We start from the raw sequence: 20,368 nt of genomic DNA, 5'->3' as shown, positions 1-20,368 counted from the left end.
TGAAATGTAGATTTCTTGCACAAATGAATAGCATTCTTACTATCATAATAAAGACTATACTTCTCTTGTTTCATCCCCAACTCTTGAAGGAATTTTTGCAACCAAAGAGTCTCCTTGCATGTTTCAGTAGTTGCAATACACTCTACCTCTGTACTAGAAAGGGCGATACATTTTTGTAACTTATTTTGCCATGACACTGCTCCCCCTGCAAAAATTATCAAGTACCCAGATGTGGACTTCCTATTATCAAGATCACTTGTCATATCTGCATCAGTGTATCCATCTAACATAGTTTTACCATTGCCGAAACATAAACACAATCTAGAAGTTCCCTTGAGATACCTGAAAATCCATTTGACAGCATTCCAATGCTCCTTACCCGGATTACAGAGATACCGACTGACTACTCCAACTGCATGAACAATATCTGGCCTGGTGCAAACCATAGCATACATCAAGTTACCAATGGCCGAAGCATAAGGAACTTTCTTCATGTCTGCTTTATCTTTCTCACTTGTAGGACACTGTTTGATATTCAATTTAAAATGACCTATAAGTGGAGTTGAGACTTCCTTAGCATTGCTCATGTTAAACCTGTCGAGCACTTTTTCAATGTATTTTTCTTGAGACAACCAAAGCTTCCCATTTTGCCTGTCTCGTGAGATTTTCAATCCCAATATTTGTTTAGCCTAACTCCTTTTTCAACCTGTCAATTTTTATAGTATCACGGCCAACAATCAACATGTCATTAACATATAGCAAGAGAATAACAAAATCACTATCTGAAAAATTTTTCACATAAACACAGTGATTAGATGTAGTCCTGTGGTACTCATGATTTGTCATGAAGGAGTCAAACTTCTTATACCACTGTCTCGGTGCTTGTTTCAACCCATACAATCTCTTTTTGAGACGACATACAAGATTTTTCTTACCACTTTCTTTGAACCCCTCCGGTTGCTCCATGTAAATCTCCTCTTCCAAGTCGCCATGCAGGAAAGCTGTCTTCACATCAAGTTGTTAGATCTCCAAATTCAAACTAGTTGCAATACCAAGAACAATTCGAATTGATGACATTTTTACCACAGGAGAGAAAATTTCTTCAAAATCTACACCTTTCTTTTGACTAAATCCCTTCACAACCAATCTTACTTTGTACTTTGGTTGTGAGCTGTGCTCCTGAGTTTTCAACCCGTAGACCCATTTGTTCTTCAGAACTCTCTTGTCCTTAGGCAGTTTCACTAGCTCATAAGTGTGGTTCTCATGCAAGGACACTATCTCCTCTTGCATGGCTCGCAACCAATTTTCTTTATTCTCATGCTCTAGAGCCTCACCGTAGGTTTCTGGCTCTCCTCCATCTGTCAACAACACATACTCATGAGGATTATATCTACTAGAAGGTCTCCTCTCTCTGGTAGATCTCCTAAACTCATCTTGTAGTAGTGGTGGTGGAGTAGGTGGTGCCTCATGCTCAGGTTCATTAGCAGTAGGATTATCATCATCATTAATATCTTCTCTCTGATCTGTCTCAGCCCCCCCTTGATTAAAATCAACAGGTACTAGAATTGGATTTGGATCTGAATTTGAACTAGCAGGAATGTCATCTGAGAATTTTGAGTTATCATCTTTATCAATGTCTTCAATGGTTTGATCTTCAAAGAAGACAATATCTCTACTCCTGATCACCTTCTTCTCGATAGGATCATGCAACCTATAACCAAAATCTTCATGTCCATAACCCAAGAAAATGTATTATTTTGATTTTACATCAAGTTTTGACCTCTCATCCTTAGGAATATGAACAAATACCCGGCAACCACAGACTCTCAAGTGCTTAAAAGATATATCTTTTTCTGTCCATACTCTCTCTGGGATGTCACCATCTAGAGGAACTGATGGAGAAAGGTTAATCAAATCGACCGTAGTTCTCATTGCCTTACCCCAAAAGGATTTTGGCAACTTAGCATTAGAGAGCATACATCTGACTCGTTCAGTGATGGATTTATTCATCCTCTCTGCTACTCCATTCTCTTGAGGAGATTTTGGTACAGTTTTCTCCAATCTGATTCCATGGAACTTGCAATAAATTTCAAATGGTCCTCTGTACGCACCATATCAGCACGAATACACTTTAACTGCTTGCCAGTCTCTCTTTCAACTTTGTTGTGAAAATCTTTACACGCATCCAAAACCTAATTTTTGGATTTCAAAGCAAAATACCAAACCTTTCTAGCAAAGTCATCAATAAAAGTTACAAAATAAATAGCACCACCAAGAGACTTATCTTTCATGTAGCAAACATCAGTATGCACCAATTCTAACGGATTCAACTTTCTAGATGGAAGAAAATTTTTTACTGCAACTTTGTGTTGTTTCCTATAAATGCAGTCAACACAAGGTTTAAGTGCATTACCTCTAACTTCAGGTAGGAGTTGTTTGTGAACAAGTGTCTGAATCTCTTTTTCACCCATGTGCCCAAGTCGCCTATGCCACAGGTCAATTGATGAATCACGAACTGCATTGACTTCTCTCTTCCCCAACTTGGTTTGCATTAAGTAGAGGGTACTCTGCTTCTTTCCTCTAACAACAACGAGATTTCCCTTGCTGAGTTTCCATTTGCCTCCACCTTGCGAGCTATAGTAGCCCTCATCGTCAAACTTTCTTGTAGAGATAAGATTAAGGCGAATATCAGGGACATGTCGAGCATTTTTTAATATCAGCTGGCATCCGGTATCTGTATCCAAATATATGTTTCCCATGCAACAACTTTGCATAAGACTTCATTTCCCATCCTAACATGTCCAAAATCTTCTTCGGTGTAGGTTAAGAAGAAATACCTGTGAGAAGTAACATGGTAGGATGCACTCGAATCAACTACCCAATCACTGTCATAATGAATGATATTCACCTGACCATCATCACAAAACACAAACATATCATCATGAGCTGCCACAACTGCTGTAGTGTCCTCATCATCTTTTTCTTTCGCCTTACCTTTTTTCTCAGTCTGATCCCGTTTTAGGATTCTGCACTCCTTCATATAATACCTAATCTTTTTACAATAATAGCATGAAACATTTTTTCGTGACTCAAACCTGCCTCTGGATTTGTCATTCCTGTTGTGGGGTTCTCTATTTTTGCTTCTCCCTCTTCTTTCTTTCTTTTCTGTCACCAGGGTTTGGGACTCATAAACAATTTTTTGTTCCTTTCTCTTGAACTCTTCATTCATCACGGCCTCTTTTGCAATAGCCATGGTCAACACACCATTCGAAACTGAATTACTGATGGAAACTACCATGGTTTTCTAACTATCCGGTAGTGAACTGAATAATAATAAAGCCCGCACTTCATCATCCAGATTCAAATTTAATGTAGTTGCCTGATTTATCAATCCCTGAAAATTACTCAAGTGTTCAGTCATATCTTCCCTATCCTTATATCTCATTCGAGTAATCTGCTTCAGACAACTAGTCTTGTTCAAATCTGTCTTTCTTTCATACATACTCTCAAACCTTTTCCATAATATATCAGCTCTGGTGTCATTAGCAAAATATTGAAAAATACTTTGACCAATCCATTTTCTAATATTACCAATAGTTTTCCTATGCATATTAGCCCATTTTTCATCACTCATATTATTTGGTCTACATTTATCCCCTAGAACAGGTTCAAACAAATCTCTACAATACAAGTAGTCTTCCATTCTGGGCTTTCAAATTGAATAATTAGTGGCATTCAATTTTATCATGCAATCACTATCTGAATCATCCATTTTTAACCAGTAAAAATGAGCAGCCCAACCTGACTGCTCTGATACCACTTGTTGGGAAAGGGATATCAGTACAGGCACAAAATATCAAAATTAGCCCAGAACAAATTTCTCCTTCCCCAAGTACCAGTTAAAAATAGGAACAAGTCAAATCACCAAGTAATAATACCAACCGTGATAATAAAATATAGAAAAATTAAAAGGTACAGGACACCAAGATTTTTACGTGGAAAATCCAAATTGAAAAAAATCACGGGACCTAGTCCAGTAAAAAATCTCCACTATCACAATAATGGGAATACACAGGTCTATCCAAAATATTCAGACAACAATAATAGCACCAATATCAACCAAGCAAATTGCTACAAAATCACCCCAAAAAACTACAATTGTCAAAGAAGTGAATTTGGAAAGGTGTTACCAAACGAAGAGGAAATCAGAAATCTGAATCGGTAGATAAGTAGAGCTTGACGAGAGGATCGCGTGGATAAAATTTCGTCTCAATCGGATTTCGAATCGCCCTCCAATCAAGACCTTGAAGTTTCTCTCTCTCTAGTTCTTTCTCTCTCTTCATCTCACTCAAAAGTGCCGGCTGGCCTTTTTTCTTCACACGAAGACCGAAGAAAGAAATTCCCTCTTGCGGCTGCTGCTGCTTTCTATTTAAACGTGAGAAACCCTCAAGTGTTGTATAAGTGGGCTAGCCCACATCCAACACAATTTTCTTGATGATTTGCTCCAACAATGGATTTTCTTAACGGATTGAATACGATTACTTGATTTTTTTATACGATAGATGTCATCAAGTGATCATGTTTTATAATGTTGTCATGAGAGAAGCATCCTCTAGCAAACCCATAGAATCTTCCAGAAACCCTGTATGCAAGTGATTTTGAGTTGTAAAGCAAATTTCTTGATCATTTGCTCCAAAAATGGATTTTCTTGATGAATTGAATACCATAATTTATTACTTTGTTTTTCCCTGTATGATTTTGTGGTTGTTATGTTTGAAAATGTAGTGTCAGCGGTTGAAGTTGCTAAAGATTCCTCTTACAGATTACATAAAATTTTGCAAGGTAAAATTGGTTTTGTACTTATAATAGATGTTGTAAAGTAGTAATGTGTAAAATTAGGTTACGAGTGAAGAACTATAGCAGCCTCCAATAAGTCCATGGAAGCTTCAGCAAAGTATGAAAATTTGATGGCAGGAGAAGAAAATGGAAAAGAAAAAGCTCAGTTATTAGAACACCTGATTACCGTACCTAATTTATTTGTAATGTATACCTTTTTATATGCACAAGCTCATATCTGTTACCCCTTTGCATGTACACAATTTTCTAATTCAATTTTTTCATGTAAGATGCAATGCACATGTGCTAAAATTGATTGTCCAAGACGGTGTCAAAGTTATTTCCAAACTAGTCTCAAAGATCCGAGACTGTGTGAAATATATCAGAGCTAGTGAATCAAGAAAGTTGAAATTTGCAGAGTGTATTGTTCAAGTTTCTTTGCCATGCAATAAGAGGGTGCATCAAGATGTTCCAACCAGATGAAACTCTACATTTGTGATGCTGGATCATTTGTATAACGAGTAAAAACTAGCATGACTAACATTATGTGTAGAGTTATGAGGGTTAAGATAAGACATTTTTAAGCATATCTATGTATTACTAATGATTGATTATGCTTATTAATGTTTTAAGAGATGAAGGCCCCATTGAGTTTTTTTGGGTATTAAATTTTACTGTAAATCTTGTACAAAAAATTTAGATTGTGTAAATGTTTCATTTTATTTCCTTTCCTTTCTCCTCCTTTTCTTCTCTCTCACTTCACCACTATTCTTTCTCCTCCCTTCCTTCCCACTGTCAGCCTCCCCCACCCCACCAGTGCACTTCCTCCTCCGTCCCCACTGCTGGCCGCCTTTGTCGATACCAGCGGCCTTTTTTTTTTTCTCCTTTTTTTCTCTCTCTCCTCCTCCTCTCCTCTCCCTTTTTTCCCTTCCTCTTCCTTCCTCCCCTCTCCTTTTGTCCCAGTTTCCTCCTATCCCCTCCCTTTCCTCGTCACCTTCTCTTTCCTCCTAGGTTTTTGGTTCCTACAACTAGATTTGGTCCTATGATTGGCTCTGGTCGTGATGACCAAAGGCCGCAGGAGGAGGGAGAGGGTGGCAGGGGGAGAGAGAAGGAAGGGGAAAGAGGAAGGAAGAGGAGGGGGAGGGGAAAGAGAGGTTGCTAGTCAATGGTGGTGGGTTGAGGTGGGAGAAAAAAAGAGGAAGAAAAAGATGAATAGAAAATAAAAAACCTAGGAGGGAAGGGTTGGTGGCTTAATCGCTCTTCTATTGTGGCTTGAAATAAGAAATTAAAGTCACATGATGTTCCTGATACAATAATTACTCATTTGAGCTTTACACCAAATATAAAATACAAAATAACTTTTTATAGAGCTTCATTCCTTTTTTCTTACCAAATTCCAACTTCAAAACACTACCTGAGAACCTCCTGCCAAAAACAAGGAACCCTCAAAATCATGAATTCTCCAAAATAGAATGAAATGTACATACATAGCAGGTAAGATCAAGATAAAGAAATACTACGTACATACCAATCACAATTCATAAACTTCTTTTCTTGATCGCGGTTCAGGTTCTCCATCGCTGTAACCTTTTCTTTCTACAATTCCATATAAAAAGGGATAAATTTCCATAAAATTAAATCCAAAACCAAACGGCTAAATTAGCAACCAGTACTTTTAGGTCATATTGCCAAAAATGACCAAAAAAAAAGAGCTATCAAAATGCAATTTAAATTCATCTCTAACTGGAAAATAAGTTAGAGACCGTGTAAATTACAGACGAAAATCCTAGAAATTTAAATTTGAACTCACCGAGCCAAATAAACGAGTAAAAATGGAATAATAATCCTTCAATCACGCAAAAATGAGCCTCTGGCGCCTTGGTGGAAGATGTGTGTGTGCGCGTGAGTGTGAGTTTTTATGTGTGTGTGTCTGTTTGTTTTTGTGTGAGAGAGATAGAGAATAAGAGAATGAGACTAAAAGAGTGTTGAGGGTTTGGGTGGGAGTTTGTGATAGAGGTGCAAACGAGTCGAGTCGAGCCGAATTTAAAATAATAATAATAAATTTATTTTTAAAAAATAAAAAATAATTATTTATTTTTAAAAATGAATAAAATAATAATTTTTTAATAAATAATAAAATATTATGGATATATGTGTAATTTTACTATTAAAATAAAAAATAAAAAAAAACTGTAATTGAGCTCGCGGGCCGCTTGCGAGCCAACGAGTTTAATGTTTTTGAACTCGAGTTCGACTTAATTAGTTCGAGCTCGACTTGAGCTCGTACTCGAGCTGATCGCGCAAGCGACTCGATTCGTGAACACTCCTTTGTGGGGAAGAAAACAAAATAAAATAATATTTGATGGAATTTTTGGAAGGGGCCAGCGGCGAGGCAAAATGGCAGCTAACCCCTTGCAATATAGGCTAGTAGTACAATACCCCATCCATAATATTTTAATATATTTTCATTGTTGTCATCTTTATTCTTGCTATATATACCTGGCTCGCTCTTTCTTAAATTGCTTATTCATACTGATAGTTTATTGAATCATATAAACTATACATAAAGGAAGAACATTTTGTTTGGTGTAAACTATTTTTTTATCACTTTTTATAATTCTAATTCTATCCTCGCAATCACTTAATTATACCTTTATCATTTGATTACATGCTACCCATATTGTCAACCAATGTAATTACAACTAATTTTCACCCATAAGCAATATATTCACCAAGTAATTAAAATTCTATTCAAAAAATTTTCAAAAGATCAAAGTTTTTTTTTTGTTTACGAAAATTTTATACTAAATTCGTCCATATAAAAAATTTTATACTAATTGTTTCTACATCGCACATACATCGAGTGTACCTTTATCATTAGTTTGAAGAATTCTTTGTATTTAATTACACTAGAGGTACCTCGGCTGTGCAAGACACAGCCTAGGCCCCCTAATAATTTAATTGAACATATAACAGCAAAATTTTCCGGAACATAATAGACAAAAACACGAGAAAAATTGAGCATCAAAAGAAATTTCATCTATGAAGTTAACTCTTCTAAATCTAGGAGACAATAAACATAGCATCTATTAAATCCATCACTAATCTTGAGATTAATAAACAAGTGCATAGTTGAATGCAATTGGGAAGGAAGAAATCTGATTTTTTCTATGCAACATTGAGAAACAATTTATAAAGAAATAGAAAAGGAGACTTAAATTGATTACATAAAAGAGTTGTTTAAATGTAATAGTTGGTTAGCTACTAATCAAACATAATTAATCAATATCCAAGGATTAAAATTTTTTCATTAATCTATAAAGGTTGATCTTATAGTCATAAATTAGATAATATATAAAAACAGTAGAAGTTCTTGTAGTTATGCAATATGACTTGCAATTGAAATATTTTGTTTTATCCTGTATGGTACATCTTTTGTCTTGTTCCATCAAGATAGAAGTAGGGAAATAAAAAATGGGAGAAAAATTATAGATTTCTCGTAGGAGAGTTACATCACATGTCAATAAATGAGAGTGTTACATTAAATTCCCATGTCTCTTATATAATAGGTAAACAATTAGAACGAATGAAAATTGATCCAAGGGTTATAATGTAGTGTTATTGTATTAAAACTAATCTAATGGTGATGAATTAAACAATAGACTCACTTAGTCAAATCATTAAGGTTAAAAAAATTCGTTAGGCTCAAAAGAAGAATAAAAGAGCCAAACTTGCTCAGTTTGGCATGAAAAAAAAAAAGCAAAAAAAAAAAAAGAAAAAAGAGAGGGATATGCAAGAGGCAAGGAAACCATATGCAAGAAAAATATTAGACTTATGTCACTTGTCAAATTATTGAAAAGTCAAGTGGCAATAAGGGAGGCAAAGAACTAAACCTCCTTTCCTTCTTATATACAAGGTAGATATATAATAATTTTTTTATAAAGAGTAAACTATAATCAATTGCATGCAACCAAAATTCTTATTGATGAAATTTAATCATATAAAACATATATTATCTATGCAATGATATATATTTAGGTGGATAACTAAGTTGGTTAAAAAAATTATTATATAAAATTATCTATATTTAGAGATTTGACAATATAATAGATCCAAGATATGCTCAAGTCCAACCAATTTTCTAATAAACTTATCTATGATTGATGATTAACTTATACACTTGTATATCCAAAACAATTCCCTCCTTACTCGTGGGTTAGTTTGTTTTAATATATAATCAGTTGAAAATTCCATATAGTATTCTAGCACCATGATAGATTTGACAAAAAAAAAAAAAAAAAAACCCGTAAAACTTTTAAGGTAAGTTGATAAATTTTAGAGCCATGGTTGAACTTTTAATAAATTTTAAGGTAAGTTGATAAATTTTAGTGCAATAGGAAGATTTAAACATTGCATATCTAAATATTTAGGGACTGCTACGTAATTTAATTCATTATTGCACTTTTGCTACCATTTTTTCAATCCCATAGCCCTAACTTTTTCACGGTACCAAGCATTCGACTCTCTACTCGGAGGCCCTCCGCCGCCGCCGCCGCCGCCGCCGCCGCCTCTTCACCTATCGCTCCAATCTGTTAAACTTCGCTGCTTTGGAATAAGAACACTGGGTTAATATCTCCCTTGGCAAATCAAGGTGGATTCTTGATATCAGGTGAATTTTTTTCCTTATCTTTCAATTTTACCCGGATTCTTGATGACGTGTGAATTTTTTTGGGTAAGTATATCAGTTGAATTTTTGGTTTTTTAATCTTTCAAATTTTCCATTTTTCCCCTCGATTTTTTGCCATTCTAATCTTGTAAGTTTGAATGTACAGATATCCACACACAAGCTCACATTTTCTAAGTGCATTAGTGCGTTTTGCGTGTGAGTTCTGTTACACACACACACACACACATACATAGTCCTCTGGGTTTCTTTACTTTGTTTTTTTGTTTAGTATATATTAACTGGGATTGTTCTGGAAAACTTTTTTCATTGCCTTAATGAATTCTTTTAAAGTAAATAAATCTTTTATTCTTAGATTTGTTGGTAAGTATTGATTTTGATTTAAAGAGTATTCATTCATGTAGTATTTAACGAATTTTATAAGGTGATTAAGCGGGATTTGGTAATGCTATAGAGGGCAATGTAATAAAACAAGAAATACGTTTTTGAAATAATAGTTTTCCAGAAAGAATGGCTGCTTATGGAATTGATTAAGATTTTTGGTATATAATTTGACAAAGAACAAATGGAAAATTTGAACTTGTTACGGTAAACCAGTCCTTTCCAAGTAGGTGTCTGCTATCCAAAATGCTGAATGATTAAATTACAGAAAATTGCTCTGCCTCCAAGTATGGGTACCATTTTTCTATGGAAGAAATGAGGTGTAAGAGAGTCTAAAGGAGGATTTGTTAGAGTATGATGTTTTTGGCTGAAATTGAGTAGAGAAGTAACTGCTTGCAGCATCAATTTTGCACATACTATATGATATAAAGAGGGTGATCTAATTCATTGAAGCTGCAATTCCACGGAAAAAGTGTGAAGCTGTACAGTTTTATTGGGATTTAGCTTTAAAGCGGCTCTCTCTTCAGTTTGCATGTACCACACATCCCTTGCTCTGTTTTCCACCTCTTGTTAAAACTTTGGTGTTGTTGAAATCATTCTTGACATAGACCAGTGATGCTGTTCTTTATCTTCTCAAGCAAAAACCCTTTCAAACTTGATCCTGAAAGTGTTGATTGGCCATTGGGAGAAGGCTTGCCAAATGGTATGATAGTAAATGAATCACCAAGCATTGTTCTCAGCTCAATCTAGAAGATGATGCAGCTTGCAATTCTTTTAATATGAATTGCATTACACCAACTCCTTTAATTTACTTTATAACTGCTATTTATAGCTTTTTGTTGACCTACCATTTACAAATTACAGCCAGACATCTCTATCTTTAGCATGCTACATTTTTCAAACTGTTACTGACTGATCACAACCATAGGCTGGTTCAGGACTTCATTAAAGGTTTGAGTGAAAATCAAAGTTATACAATTACCTTTTCCGTTATCCCAATTTCCCCAACTCTGCAAATTGGGGTTTTACCTTATTAGGGTTCATCAATTCAAACGCTCATCTTTTCCGCCTTCCAGGGTGGCAATGCCCAAAAACAAAAAGAATGCTACAAAATCAGCTGTAGAATCATCAGTTTCAGCTGCTGGTGCTGCCGCTGATGTGGAAGTACAAGAGCAGAAAAAGCAGCATCCCACGAAAAGAACCAGGGATGAGATTGATGAGATTTTCGCTTCAAAGAAGAAGCAAAGCAAGAAATCAGATAATCAGAAGCCCACATCCAAGAAGCCAGCTAAAGAGTCGGATCACGATAAAATGATGACAAAGAAGAATAATACTGGTAAGAGGAATACAAGCAAAAATGGTTCTAGAAGGGAAAATGGTGGGAGTGACCCACCAGCAGCTGCAGCAGGAGGAGCTGGGCGGAGGCTGAGGAAGAAGACCGGAGATGGTCTAGCTATATATACTGAAGAGGAGTTGGGGATTGGGAGGGCGGATGCTGGAGGTACTCCTTTGTGCCCGTTTGATTGTGACTGTTGCTTTTGAAGGCAAGGCATCATCTGCCAGAATTTTTTTTTTTTTTTTTTTTTTTTTACTTTTTTTCTCCGTTTTGATTTGCTAATTGTTGTAGTTTAGATGAGTGGTTTTTGAGTTGTACTAGCAGTTTTCTTGATGATTTGCTCCAACAATGGATTTTCTTGATGGATTGAATATGATTTCTAGATTTTTTTTCATACGATAGATGGCAAGTGATCATGTTTTATAACACTGTCATGAGTGAAGAATCCTCTGGTAAGCCCATGGAATCTTCAAGAAACCCTGTATACAAGTGATTTTGAGTTGTATAGCAATTTTCGTGATCATTTGCTCCAAAAATGGATTTTCTTGGCGAATTCAATGCAATTACTAAATTTTTTTCCCTGTATTTTTTTTGTGGTTGTTATGTTTGAAAATGTAGTGTCAGCGGTTGAAGTTACTAAAGATTTCTCTTACAGATTACATAAAGTTTTGCAAGCAAGAATTCGGTTTTGTGCTTATAATAGATGTTGTAAAGTGGTCATGCGTAGAATTAGGTTATGAGTGAAGAACTACAGCAGCCTCCAATAAGTCCATAGAAGCTTCAGCAAAGTATCAAAATTTGTTGGCAGGAGAAGAAAATGGAAAAGAAAAAGCTCAGTTATTAGAACACCTGATTACCATACCTAATTTATTCGTAATGCATCTTTTTATATGCACAAGCTCATATCTGTTACCCCTTTGCATGTACACAATTTTCTAATTCTCAAAAAAAAAAAGCACTTGATGCCCCTCTTAACAAGTGCACTTGTTAAACAAATCCACCCTAAAATAAATGATGAAGAGGTGGTCCTAGGGGCAAGAAAAGGGTAGGTTTTGAAGAGAAGTTATCCTTAAACCAAATTACTTTGGATGTCGTACCTAACCATGCCCTTTAATTTGCATACTGAGTACGTATGTGGCCCTATCTTTTACATTTATAAATTGCATACCGAGTAATTGTGTCTTCATTAAAGATTGACCACAATAAAAATCTGGCTTTTATTTATTATTGTTTTGTCAACTTTGGGATCCATTTTGTACTTGGCTTGTATTCTGGAACAAGTGCAACATTATTTGTGAACCTTGGGATCATTTGTATAATGAGTAAAAACTAGCATGACTAACATCATGTGTAGAGCTACGAGGGTTACGATTAGCGTTTTAACAATATTTTAGCCTCTTTTAAGCATATCTATGTACTACTAATGATTGATTATGCTTATTAATGTTTTAGGAGATGAAGCACAAGTTTGGATGGTGAGTTTTTTGGGTACTAAATTTTACTATAAATCTTGTAAAAAAAAAAAAAGGAAAAATCGTTCAAAACATTCCTCACATTTTGTAAAATAACTTTTTTCATTCCTCACTTTTAAAAGTATACTTTTACGTCCCTTATAAATTTACATTGATCAAATTTGGTTTTTATCTAGTTTTTCGACTAGTTTTTTATCGAAATCCACCACGTGCCTTGCATATTTGATTTCACATGAACAATATGAATAGCATGTAATATGTCTCTATTTGATTTCGTCTAGACATCCTGTTTAGGTGAAATTAAATAGATATATGCAGGGGTTTAAAAAAATAATTAGATTTTCACTCATGTTCATTTCTTTTTACTCGAAAATTGAAAACAAAGAAGACATTTAATCATAAACAATATCAAGTATTTATATCGAATTAAATTTGGACAAAAAATAAACAAAGGAAAAGTATGACAAAAAGAAATAAATGATTGACACTTTCAAATTTTAAAATAATCACAAGCCAAGAAATTCAACTGTTGATTTTAAAGGTGGCGAGTAAAAACTCCAGATTTAAATTGCAATTTGTTAACATTATTGTAGAATTAGAATTAGGACCGATTAATTAGATGACCTTATTACACAATTAAATAAATGAATTATTACCAAAAGAGAAAAGGCTACAAATATTGAATAAATTCACATTGTGAAATCAAATAGATATTTATAGCTATATATTTATATATATGAGTTTAAAACAAAATTATTAGATTTAAACCCATGTATATAACTATTGAATATCATGTGTACAAATTAGTCTATTTAGGTGAAATTAAATAGACATTCGTACTGTTTAGGTGAAATCAAATGGATATATACATGAATTTAAAAAAAAAAAAAAACTATTTGTACGTATGGTCAATGAGAGATGAAAAAAATCATTTTGTGAAATGTGAGGGACGAAACAATTCATTTTGTGAAATGTGAGGGGCAAAAAAATTTATTTTGTGAAATGTGAATTGGATTATATACATTTTAATTTGATAATTTTGCCCTTCAAAATGATCACGTGTAAGGTACGCGGTGGATTCCGACAAAAACTAATCGATAACCTAGATAGAGACCAAATTTGATTAATATAAATTTGTAAAGGATGTCAAAAAATACTTTTAAAAGTGAGGGACGAAAAAAATTATTTTACAAAATGTGAGTAATGTTTTAAACGATTTTTCCAAAAAACAAAATTTAGATTGTGTAAATATTTCATTTTATTTCCTTTGTTTTCCCCTCCTCTTCTTCTCCCTCCCAAACCCCACCAGTGCTCCTCCTCCCTCCCCACTGCGGGCCGCCGTCACCGGCACCAACAGCCCTTTTTTTCACCTTTTTCTCTCTCCATCCTCCTCCCTCCCTCTTCTCCTCCTTCCTCTTTCCCTCTTCTTTTGTCCCTCTCACCTCCTATCCCTTCCCTTTCCTCGCCACCTTCCCCTCCCTCCTGGGCTTTTGGTTGCTACGATCAAATCTCTAGTTGCAATGACTAGATCCGATCCCATGATTGGCTTTCGTCGTGACCAAAGGCCGTAAGACGAGGGAGAAGGTGGCGGGGAAGAAAGAAGGAAGGGGACCAAGAGAGGAGGAAAAATGGAGATTGCTGGTCGATGGTGGTGGGATGAGGTGGGAGAAAAAAGAGGAAGAAAAAGATGGAAAGAAAATATAAAATTTGTGTATTTTTTTAATTTTTTGATATGTGTATGGTGTTTTTAGAGAGCTACTGTAAACAAGTAATAAAAAAAACTTGTCTATTAATAATTAGGCCAAAAACTCACGTGCCGACTACCAATTGAAAGTGCCCTTTGAGACTAATAACGTCGAAAATTAGAGAAAAATAATATAAAAGAGCTATTATTTGATTGGTCAATGTTAAAGACAGAAATAACAGTTATTAGGAAAACATTTTTCTTCACATGAAGTGAACAGATTACAAGTAAACCAAAATTATTCATTCATCATCACCTCTCCTAACTAACAATAACCAGAGATTACTACCTTAGGTCGGATTACATCATCAAGTTTTAAAGAATACTCAAAGCTGACTAGTTAACCCTTTTCTCTTTTCTTCAAGTTTAAGTCTATGAAGCTTGGAAAACCTTGTTGGCATTCCAAAGTCGAATTTGACTATAAAATTCAGCTAGAAGAAAATTCAAACCAAAATCAAGCTTGCTAAAGTAGCGCTCGAGCTGGGTTTTCCACGTTGAAGCTCAACTCAACTTCAGATGCAACACTAAGCTTCAAAAAGCCAGCTTCCATGACTATACCAAGGAAGCACCTGTTGCATCCCAGCGCCATCGCTTGAGAGATCTATTAGGCAAAAGCCAACCCCAACCCTGACCTTGCATACAAGGGCTAGTACTACAAGGATTTTAAGCCAGTAACTGAATTCTAACTTAACTCTGTTGACTCCATTAGATCATGCACCACAATTAACTGTCCAAGTAGCGAATGAAAATGACACATCTTGCAAACAGAGACAGAAACAGAAAGTGACAAAGGCTTGGAGGGAATTACAGAAGCATTCCAGAATCCAAGCCGCAAAAGACCTGTAAAACAAGAAATGAAAGCAAACAACCTTACAAGGAAAGTTCCACCTCTTATTAGACAGAGGATGAAGGCTCCACCTTCCATGTTAATTCTAAGAATGATACGCATCTTCCATGCACACAGCAAAGAGGACAAAAAGCAGCTACGAATGCAAAAGGCAGTTTCACTTTTACCTTAATTTCATTGGCAAAAGATGGGAAGGTGGGGGGATGGGGTGAAAGGGAGGTCGGAAGATAAGAGGTCCGACAACTGAAGGTACAGCATAATAGGTACACAAGTTGGTTTATACCTCTCTAGAACCAGAAGATCCATCAATATTAACAATCATATTACAAGCTCAAGGAAAACACACTCACCTTCTGCAGCTCCCATTACCAAAGTGATGAAGTCATTTACATAAAGTCACCAATTACAAATAGCTCAATTTACAACAGCAGAAAAGAAAGTACTGTAAATATTACCAGAACAGGTTTGAACCTGCCCAATCTGACTTCATCCAAAGACATCACCACATCAGATATAAAGGTATAGATCCATTTGTGGGAGTTGATCAAAATAACAACCGATCAACAAAAGCATCACCCATTTGTTAGAAATCTTTCCAGAACAGAAGGATGATCACATCCACGCTTCTCCAGTTAGAACCAGAAAAGAAGCTAAAAGTTGTCAGTGATTGAGCTGTATAACTCGGGACACCCTATGAAAGAAGGTAGGGCACATACTCATGCTGAACATCAAGACATCTCTCATCCACTCTGGTGCCACTCTTTCAAAGGTCCCAAGTGCTAAAACATGATAGAGCAACTCCGGTTCACCCTTTGAGTTGTTTACCCATGTCAGAGTGAACGAGTAACCTAAATGAACAAAAGTCAAGGAATGTAATTTTATAGTCTGTATTTAAATAAGGACAATTTGCTAGAAAAGATCCCCAAAAGTTTTATCTAAACGTCAGATTATTTGCCCATCTTTACTGATAATTGTTAAATATGGTAATGGCCTAGACAAGGTTTCCTCAATTTGAGCAATCTATATAGTAGATAAACTAAAGATCTGTTGTACCAGATATTCTACTAGCTTAAAAAGTAAAAGCAATGAACTACTATTTCTTAAGTATCTTCAAGAAGCACAGTATTTCCAATCCACCTTTGTATATAACAATCATTCAGAAGATATCTACAAAATTGCAGGAAAAAAAATTATTGAACAGAGTCACATATCACCATGAACTCAAATCAGAATATAAAGTATAATTTATTGAGGCAAGGATGCCCTTTCAGAAACAGCAATATGGAGAAAATGGTGTATTGGAGCTTTGTAAAGCTGAATTTTCAGACATGAATTGAAATAACATTCCAACAAGAAGCAAACAAGGGGCAGAATCTCGAGCTTCAAATTCATAAAAAACAATCTATCCAAAGGTATAAATGTTGAGCAAATGACAATCAAATTCTCAAACAAGAGCGTGATGTACAAGTAGAGACCTTGAATAGAAACTTCAAAAAAAAGCTTACCACTTGATGGATGCAGAGCCGAAATGCAGAAGTCTCTGCTCTGAGGAATAATGGACAACTTCAAGCCAACAACCCATTCCACTAGTTCTTGAAACATGCAACTGGCAGCCACATCACTGCCTAAAAGACCGCATCAAAAGAGTTGTGATACATATGACGAAAAGAAAGTTGGAAATAACTAGTGAATATTTTGACTGGTTACCTGGATTATTCATCTTCCTTTTGCAGATAGCAAGCTGCAAAACCTACATTAATTATCAACACAGAAAACCATGAAATGAAGGGAAAAATGGTTCCAACATTTAGTTTTCATGATGGCTTACATCATAATGGTCTGAAGGAGTATCACTGGCTTCAGTTTCCTTGCAGGATCTATTTGGTAATACATTCAACTGTTCATGCTCATGTTCCTTGGTGGCAGATGGTGTAATTGTATCTCCTCTATCATGTAGAGAATGTCTACTGCGTTTCCTTGTCTTTCTAACACTCGTGCCATCTGAAGAAAAGGATTCCACCTGAGAACTCATAGGCATGTCAACAGCTCCATCACCAACTTTGTCATCCCTAGCTTGGCAGCAGCGTCCCTCACGTTGAAGGTTACGAAGCCTCTCAATTTCTTCTTGAAGTTTTTTATCTGCAATATTCTAGAGGCTAAGTGAAAGAAGAGTAACACATTTAAAATAAGATCCATTTAAAATTCAGTTGAAGAGTACATCTGCAAAGTACCATTTCCATAGGGAAAGAAATATGAAGCAGATCTTCAAGGATCTCATGAATATGTAAACATTTCACTATGATATGCATGTGGATCAGGTAATGAGGCCCCAGAATGTTAATCAACTATTACCTAGCGCTGTCTATTCTGTATGCCAAGCATCGCTGTCTCTTCTGTATGCCAAGTATAAAATGCTTCAAGAATCATGGACGTGGGATGTGTATGCAAGAAAAACAGAAACATAATCTTCCATGGAAAGATCACCTTCTCAGCTGGGCCATACTTTTTTTTTTTTGGTTTTTTCATTAAACAAAATAAACAAAAGTTCTTAATTCTGAACTTTGAAGTCACATAGCCAATGCTACCACAACCAACTGTGAAATGAAATGGACATAACGAAGCATTAAGCCCAGGATCATCTACGCTCAAGAGAACTTCAATCACATGAATAATATACTGATTTAGACCTTACTATTTTGGTTTTCTTCCATCAACAGTTTGTTGTATTGAATACATTCTTCATCTTTGGTAGATCTGCAGCCAAGAATGAGGTCAACTTCATCATATAGTTTTCTGAAGATACTACAAAATAAAAGAGGCAGATATACATGCCTGAACAAAGCCATTTCACTTCTTAACTCGCTGACTTGGTTGCCTAGTCTTTCATTTTCACTTCTTAAGAACTCTATCATTTCGTCTGAAGCTGCATCAAGACAACCACTTGAGTCAAACACTTTGATTATAACGTTAGAGGTATATGGAAAGAAAATCAGATATTACAATAGCTGGAAAGAAGAATTAAATGAGATAATTGCAACAAAAATGCTGAAGCTAGGTTTTCCTCAATATCAATGAATTAAGAACGACAGATCCTGTGCTTATCTGGAAGGATTTAACTAGTTATCCTATTTCCTGAGAAAGGACTGAGGAATAAACTGTGTTGGTTAAAAGACCACACAAAAGTGCAAGGAGCATGTTAGGTGCTTCTGATCCCAAAAGAAGGTATAACTATTCTCTCTTATGCTAAGTTCTAAAATTCAAATCCTCAGTAGAAGAAGCCTAGTGAATCAAGGAGATGAACAAGATTAAAACCTTCAAAAGTAGGTCTATTGTCTATGCCAAATTGTGTAAATTGAATCTCATACAATTATATTACATTGCTGCGAATATCTAAAAATTTCTTTTACCACAGTTCACAGACTGACTCTCTCTCTCTCTCTCTATCTATCATAATGTGTGTGTGCGCAACAGCTTTATTTTCATAGTTTTGTGTAAACCACCAAAATCCTGCAACAGCTTCATTTCCATAACTTCTGCATACAACTGCTGTAGTCCAAAGGGGAACAGTAAAAATGTACAGTTCTTAAGCAGACCAACCTATGTCCCCTCTTCTAATGTGGCTTGAAATAAGATATTAAAGCCACATGATGTTCCCGATACAATAATTACTCAATTGAGCTTTACACCAAATATAAAATTACAAAATAACTGTTTATAGAACGTCGTTCCTTTTTTCTTATCAAATTCCAACTTCAAAACACTACCTGAGAACCTCCCGCCAAAAACAAGGAACCCTCAAAATCATGAATTCCCCAAAATAGAATGAGATGTATATACATAGCAGGTAAGATCAAGATAAAGAAATACTACACACATACCAATCACATAATTCATAAACTTCTTTTCTTGATCGCGGTTCAGGTTCTCCATCGCCGTATCCTTTTCTTTCTACAATTCCATAAAAAAAAAGGGATAAATTTCCATAAAATTAAATCCAAAACCAAAATAAAAAACAATTACCTTGAGTTTAATGTACTTGTCGTATAACTTCGTGTAAAGTGTCTCCATCTCAAACGGCTAAATTAGCAACCAGTACTTTTAGGCCATATTGCCAAAAACGACCAAAAAAAAAAGAGCTATCAAAATGCAATTTAAATTCATCTCTAACTAGAAAATAAGCTAGAGACAGTGTAAATTACGGACGGAAACCCTAGAAATTTAAAATTCGAACTCACCGGGCCGAATAAAAGAGTAAAAATGGAATAATAATCCTTCAATCACACAGAAATGAGCCTCCGTTTGTGAGTGTGTGCGCGTGAGCGTGAGTTTTTGTGTGTGTGTGTGTGTGTGCGTCTGTGTCTGTGTGAGAGAGACAGAGAATGAGACTGAAAGAGTATTGAGGGTTTGGGCGGGAGTTCCTGGGGAAGAAAACAAAATAAAATAATATTTGATGAAATTCTTGGAGGCGAAATTGCAGTTAACCCCTTGCAATACAGGCTAGTATTACAATTCCCCATCCATAATATTTTAATATATTTTCATTGTTGTCATCTTTATTCTTGCTCATATATATATATATATATATATATATATACACACACACACACATATACACCTTTCTCTCTCTTTCTTAAATTGCTTATTCATACAAATAGTTATTGAATCATATATACTATATATATAGAAAGAACATTTTGTTTGGTGTAAACTTTTTTTATCACTTTTTATAATTCTAACTCTATCCTCACAATCACTTAATTATACCTTTATCATCTGATTACATGTTACTCATATTGTCAATCAATGTAATTACAACTAATTTTCACCCATAAGCAATATATTCACCAAGTAATTAAAATTCTATTCAAAAAATTTTCAAAAGATCAAAGTTTTTTTTGTTTACAAAAATTTTATACTAAATTCGTCCATATAAAAAGTGATTGTTCCTACATCGCACATACAACGAGTGTACCTTTATCATTAGTTTGAAAGATTCTTTGTATTTAATTACATGTATAATAATTTTTTTATAAAGAGTAAACTATAATCAACTGCGTGTAGTCAAAAT

At 35.1% G+C, this 20,368-nt stretch overlaps 2 protein-coding genes across 5 annotated transcripts; one reads left to right on the top strand and one right to left on the bottom strand.

Moving 5' to 3' along the window:
• The first annotated feature begins 8,978 nt into the window (after positions 1-8,978).
• LOC113724585 (uncharacterized) lies at positions 8,979-11,631 on the top strand. The gene is made up of 2 exons (XM_027247474.2): positions 8,979-9,505; positions 10,978-11,631. Exon 2 carries the CDS (start codon positions 10,985-10,987, stop codon positions 11,441-11,443), a length of 459 nt encoding a protein of 152 aa, XP_027103275.1. The 5' UTR covers positions 8,979-9,505; positions 10,978-10,984; the 3' UTR covers positions 11,444-11,631.
• Positions 11,632-15,550: 3,919 nt separating this feature from the next.
• On the bottom strand, positions 15,551-19,710 carry LOC113724564 (uncharacterized). 4 transcript variants are annotated; one of them, XM_027247465.2, is made up of 9 exons: positions 19,536-19,710; positions 19,321-19,395; positions 19,179-19,248; positions 18,133-18,223; positions 17,993-18,054; positions 17,129-17,439; positions 17,008-17,041; positions 16,806-16,925; positions 15,551-16,148 (listed from the first exon to the last, which is right to left on the bottom strand). In XM_027247465.2, exons 2-9 carry the CDS (start codon positions 19,366-19,368, stop codon positions 15,961-15,963), a joined length of 924 nt encoding a protein of 307 aa, XP_027103266.1. In that variant the 5' UTR covers positions 19,369-19,395; positions 19,536-19,710; the 3' UTR covers positions 15,551-15,960. The 4 variants fall into 4 exon arrangements, with proteins under 4 accessions (XP_027103266.1, XP_027103255.1, XP_027103262.1 ...); XM_027247454.2 differs by having other exon boundaries at positions 15,719-16,148; positions 17,008-17,050; positions 19,536-19,678; XM_027247461.2 differs by having other exon boundaries at positions 15,719-16,148; positions 17,008-17,050; positions 19,321-19,377; positions 19,536-19,677.
• Between the last annotated feature and the right edge of the window lie 658 nt (positions 19,711-20,368).

This window comes from Coffea arabica, chromosome 1c (assembly GCF_036785885.1).
Source record: "Coffea arabica cultivar ET-39 chromosome 1c, Coffea Arabica ET-39 HiFi, whole genome shotgun sequence".
Lineage (NCBI taxonomy): Eukaryota > Viridiplantae > Streptophyta > Magnoliopsida > Gentianales > Rubiaceae > Coffea > Coffea arabica.
The sequence above is the reverse complement of the archived record's forward strand: the minus strand, read 5'-3'. Positions and strand labels throughout refer to the sequence as shown.